Below are 6,030 nucleotides of genomic sequence, written 5' to 3' on the forward strand. Positions count from 1 at the left end.
ACTTACTTAACACACTTCACAACTGACCTCGCTTTACAAATTGTGTGGGGGCTGAAAATAAAACAGGCTGATTTCCTACCTCTCCACTCCTCTCCACCTTTTCAGTGGGCCCTGCCCCAGAACCATCTGCACACAAAATGAAGGAAGCTTGTTGCTAGAGTCCTAGACCTAGGCCTGACTCCAGTGGTCCTAACAAATCAGGTCCTGCCACACATTCCACAAAACAAATGGGGAAAGTAGGGCCTGGAGAGATGCTCAGTGGTTAAGAGTACTTGCTGCTCTTCCAGAGGACTCAAGTTCAGTTCCTAGCGCCCATATGGGGCAATACATGCCTGTAACTCCAGCTCCAATAAATCCAGTGCCACCTTCTGGCCTCCACAGGCACTGCACACACATACACGCACGCACGCACGCACGCACGCACGCACGCACGCACGCACGCACGCATGCGCGCGCGCACATGCACACGCAGAAGAGAGAGAGAGAGAGAGAGAGAGAGAGAGAGAGAGAGAGAGAGAGAGAGAGAGAGAAGAGAGAAGGGAGAGAGGAGAGAGAGAGAGAGGGAACCAGCCTTCTCAGCCCATTTTTGGATTACTGACATGGACTCCTAGATTATATAGGAAAAGAACAGAACTGGGTGGGGTAAGGATGTGGGGGCAAGGATATTGGGGGGTAAGGATGTGGGATAAGGATATTGGGGCAAGGATGTGGGGGTAAGGATATTGTGGGGGTAAGGATGTGGGGTAAGGATATAGGGTAAGGATGTAGGGTAAGGATATTGTGGGGGTAAGGATGTGGGGTAAGGATATTGGGGTAAGGATGTGGGGGGGATGACTAAGAAGTATGCATAATTAATCAGCCTTAATCAAACTGGTTTGGTCAGGGTTAGTCAGGCAGGGCTTCGTCAGTCATAAGATGGCGGCTACTGTCTGTGGGCAGAGAGGGAGTCTTTCTTGTCACAGAGGCTAACCCACCTCACATATTGCTTCTGGAATCGAAGGGGACTCCCTCAAAAAAAAAAAAAATGACTCAGTGCAAAGGAGACAAATGGAGGCAGAGATGTCAGGCTGCAAACCTGTTTGTGGATGGGACAGTGTGTTTACATGTGTGTACGGGCCAAAGGACAGCGTTGGTGCTGCGCCTCGGACACTGTCCACCTTTTTAGTCTTGAGACAGAGTCACACACACACACACACACACACCCCACCCCACCACTTCCCTGAAAACACTGTAAACAAGTTATGGCAGGGTGGTTGGGGAGGGGGTGGCAGGTGAGTACGCAGCCTGTGTGGGGAGGTCAGGGGTCCGTGTTTTAGGAGTTGGTTCTCCCTCTGTCTTGTGTTTGAGGCAGGGTCTCTTTTGTGTCTGCTGCTGCCGTCTGGCCTTGGACATCCCTGGCAATTCCTTGAGATAGGGTCCTTCACTGGCCAAGAGCTCACCCGTAGGCTAGGCTGGCTGGACTCTTTCCCCTCACATGTGTTCTGGGGACCCAACTGAGGTCCCCTCGCTTATGAGGCAAGCACTCTACCAACAGCTGGGCTTCTGAGCCTAACTTTAAGCCTAATTTTAAGACTCATCGGCTATCTGTAGGTCCAAGGGAAAGGTCGGGACGAACAGCAAAAGCAGCCGGTACGTCCTCCTCACAAGACTAGAAACAGGCCCTCTGCCTCCCTCTGGTTTTTCTTTCATTGTTTTTAATCGAAAACAGAGTCTTCTCTGGTATAATACATCCCGACCACAGGCCCCTCCCTCCACTCCTCCCAGCCTGCTCCCCCCGCCTCCCCTCTGCCCCATCCACTCCTCTTCCACGTCCCTTCAGAAAAGAGCAGGCCTCCAAGAGACCGCGACCAAACATGACAAAACAGAACACGGTAAGACGCGGCAACAGCCCTCACACCGAGTCCGCCTCCGTTCTTACCCAGCCGCCTCTCGTCTCCCTCTTCGTCTTTCTCCTTTTTAAAATGTCTGCTCGTGACAAATACGTGCATTTGGAAACATGAGGTTTGGTGGTGGGGGTGGTGTGTTTTTTTTTGTTTGTTTGTTTTGTTTTTTAATTTGATCGTAAATGCCAAGATTTTTTTTTCTCTCTCACACAAAAATAATAGCCAAGCAAAAGCAAAGAGGAGTTTGTCAGGCTGGCTGCCGGCTTCCAGCTAAGATGGAATTTCCTTCTCACCGCTGTGAGCAAAGCCATGACCTTGAGCCACAGAGACAGTTTTGGTAAGTTCAAGACCTGGAGACACGTTTAAGGTGCCGGTATGGCACTGGTGGGAATAGACTCCACGAGACAACACTTGCTTAATGTGTACAAGGCCCTGAGTTCAAGCCCTAACACTGAAAAGCAAGCAAAGACATAATAAGGCTGTAGATAAATGTTTTATTAGATAAATATTAATAAATAGATAAGTGATAAGATAAATAATAAATAAGAGGAGTGTTACCATGGTACAAATTTGACTGTTGCCGTGTGGAATCTATTCATCCTTCTCTTAATATTTTAAATAATGTGCAGCAAACACACAGAAAACCGTGGCTATCCGTTCGCTGGCGGCGAGGCGATTGTCCGTTGAGTAAATGGACTGTGTGCCGTTCTCATTCCCTCCCAGCTGGACACGGAGAAGGACTACCCCTGCTTTTGAGCCATAAACTGGGACATTATGAGAAAAGTGCTCAGAGACGGAGGGGAAACACGTTCTTTGGAGCACTGTTTTCAACTGTAAGGAAGAGCCACGGATGAAGCCACCACTGTGTGCCAGTGACAGAAGAATGGAGTGCTACTGCAGATTTCATGGTCAATAACTGGTCTTCCTCCGTCGTCAAGGCCAGCCACATCACTGATGAGGATGAAGCATACGGGAGTGTGGGGAAGGGCTTTTGGTTTTTCAGTTTCCTGGGATGAATCAGTGAACAGGTATCTCTTTTTCCCCTCTGCCTGCAATGTCCAAGGCACTTTCATGGGCACTGGGCAGATGGCATGTGGACTTAGAGTCTCCTAGGAGATTGGTGAGGTGCACCTCCTGGTATGTCTGTGAAGACGTTTCCAGAGTAAACTACCTGAGGAAGGATGACTCACCTTAAAAGTGTGTGGTGTGTCTCCCACCACTGAGGGTTTGACTGAGCAGAGGGTAGAGGGGAGTCTGTGCATTATGGTGTGCTCTGCTCCACCATGCCTTTCCTAGCATGATGGAATGACCCTTCTGAAACCGGGAGCCAAACCCTCCCTCCCTTAGGCTGCCTCTGCCAGGTGTTTAGGCCCGCTGTGGATAACTAACACAGCAGACTAAGCCACTCCTACAACCCACGTAGTAGGTAGGCGGAGTCGGCCTTGCTCCACCAGCTGCCAGGTGCCCTTGCCCCACATAGACAGAGCAGGGAGAAGGCAAGCCATTTTCCAGATCCACTTGCAAACACTCTGTAGCTCTTTGGAAGATTGCTGCTAGAAGTAGCCATGTGGGTGACACCCATTTTTAATGAGGCACTCCCTTCTAATGAGCTCCAGGCTTTATGCAAACACTCATCCCAAGCAAAGAGAGAGCATAAGGCCAACATGTGAGCCCAGAAGAATGCCCAGTTCTGATCCTCTCCCTGTCTCCCCTCCCTGCCTGTCATTCAAAGTCAGAGCATTCACACCAGTGGTTTCCCCTCTTCCCGGAGACTGTAGTTTCCCCAAGGTTTGTTAGGCTGGGCATCGTAGAACAACAAGTTTAATATAGATAAGTCAGCAGCTATCCCACGGGCAGTGTCCACCCCCCTGCATCCATCAAGGATGGGTGAACACTAGATAGGGAAAACCGTGGAAGCTTTGAAATGGACAAAAACCTTACCTGATGTGGACAGAAGATCTAAGAAGATGGAGTCCATGCTTCTGGAATATTCTTTCATCATTTTACACCTCTGTCAACTGCAGTCAACTGAAACCCCTAATGATTCCCACTCACACAGGCGCACATTGCTGGTGTCCTCGTGTGAAACTGACCACTGCCCAGAGAACAGATCACATCTGCATCTATTTGTAAAACACCTCATCACCAGTCCCCACTGCTGCCCTGTGCTTAGTAATCCCCATTCTCCTTCCATCCATCTGCAACATCTCCCTCATCCTCTCTCTCCCTAACGACTTGAATAAATCACATCCGAACCACAGTTTTGCCTTTGTTTAAGAAGTATCTTTAAAGATTGCATGGGCCAGATCTCCCATTCTGTTTCTTGGGCAAACATCAAGGGCAGACTTCTCTCTGGGAGAGCAGAAGGGATTGCTCCCATCCCTACATGGAGTACTTTTCTCCTGTCTCACACCACATGGGTTTTAAGTTCTTTCTTATGAAGTCAGCTCTAACCTTTGGCCTTCTCTATCTGAGGGCTGACCTGCAGGGTTCCTTGAGTGTGGACTGTTGCAAGAATCAAAGGTCCTTTACCACCAACCACCCCAGCCATTCAGTTGATTCTCTGGCAGCAAGGAATTAAAAGCCATCTGTTTGGTAGAGATTGACTAATGCCTGTCAGTCCGCCGTCTATCACATGTATTCATTTCTGATGTTTTTTTAAATGTAGGCGCCTGGCATCTGTTTCATTTGCTGCTTTTGGAATATGTGATTCACATACTGGAGTCGTGCGTAGAGGAAGAAGAGGAAGAAGAGGACCTGGGGAGTCTCCAGGACTTGCTGTCAGATGACCAATTTCTCGCCCAGCCGGACCAGGCCCTTTTCCACCCTCTGGATACTTTGCCAATGTCGGAATGCACAAGCCGGAGTGTGGAGTCACCTCAGGTGACGCTGAAACACATGAGCCAGAGCTGCAGTCCCATGGGTGTGAGCAGCATGGTTCTCCAGGTGCTGGGCTTCCTGGTGGACACCGCCACAGGCAATAAGGTAGACACACACACACACACACACACACACACACACATACACACAGAAAGAGGGGGCAGGCAGGCAGACAGGCAGATAGGCAGACTGAGTTAGTAAAAATGCATAATACTTAGGAAACTCATAAAGCTCACACAGACCGAACAGTGCTAAGGGATTCCAGAACTTTCTTTCTTTGTGGTCGTTTTGTCAAGGGCAGTTGTGATAGCCTGTCTGCCTCTTGCTGGTCAGCACAGGCGTGACGTGTGTAGTGCAGTGAGCATGCCTGGCGTGAGGAGAAAGGTGTGTTTGCCTCCACAGTGCTCACACAGTGTGACTAAGCTGTGAGTGCCGTTGTCTCCCCGAGCCCCGCTGTCCATTTTCCATCTCATTGATAAAGGGATTTAGAGACAGAGATGGGAAATGGAGACTCTATTGCAGTTACAAGGAATGAGAGTGTTCTGAGCTCAGTGGTAAGATGGGGGTGGGAGTCTAGAGGTTTAAAACATATATTCTATTAAAATAAAAGTAGAAAAGATGCCGCAGGGAGCAATACAGCTCCCCGAGGCAGAGAAAGGACTGCGGCCCATAGACTGGTCCCTCATCTGTTTTTATTAAGGGAGCAGAGGATTCCCTTCCTCCTAGGTGGTGTGGGGCTTGGGCAGAAAAACGGATTCCATCGTTCAGACCAGCCACGGAGGAAGTATTTCACCACAGTGGTTTTTGTTTTAGCCTATGTGGCCTAGAACCCAGAGTGTATCTAAGACAGGGGTGAATAATGTCTAACTTTACCTTTTAGCTTTGGTTGCTCGGCACCAGGAAGGACTCACTAGTCATATTTACCCTTAAGCTCTGTATTGGGTGTGAAGCCCCTGCCGTTGGCTCCTCTTTAATGTTGCCATTAGGTACAGGCAGTCTGTGGATCTTTATCATTGGCAGACAGGCTGGTGTAGGGTTTATTCTAATTTATAATCTAGCTATGGAAGGCCAGCGCTGGAGATTTCCCACTGTGGCACTTGAAATCTACCCCTTAAAAATAGTGATGATGATGATGATGATGATGATGATGATGATGATAGTTGTTATCTCGGTGTATATATGTGTATGTGTGTATATTTGCATGTTCTTGTGGGTACATGTGCACAGGTGTGTGTGTGTATGCGTGTATGTAGGCCAGAGGTTAACT

At 49.0% G+C, this 6,030-nt stretch overlaps 1 protein-coding gene across 1 annotated transcript in view; it reads left to right on the top strand.

The window, feature by feature from the left end:
- Nucleotides 1-6,030, top strand: part of Rfx8 (regulatory factor X8) — a 62,683-nt gene that overhangs the window by 55,306 nt on the left and 1,347 nt on the right. The window contains exons 13-14 of the mRNA XM_059281628.1: nucleotides 2,106-2,220; nucleotides 4,552-4,868. Coding sequence (XP_059137611.1) covers nucleotides 2,106-2,220; nucleotides 4,552-4,868 — 432 coding nt within the window. The remainder of the gene's footprint in view (nucleotides 1-2,105; nucleotides 2,221-4,551; nucleotides 4,869-6,030) is intronic.

Source organism: Peromyscus eremicus, chromosome 16_21 (assembly GCF_949786415.1).
Source record: "Peromyscus eremicus chromosome 16_21, PerEre_H2_v1, whole genome shotgun sequence".
Lineage (NCBI taxonomy): Eukaryota > Metazoa > Chordata > Mammalia > Rodentia > Cricetidae > Peromyscus > Peromyscus eremicus.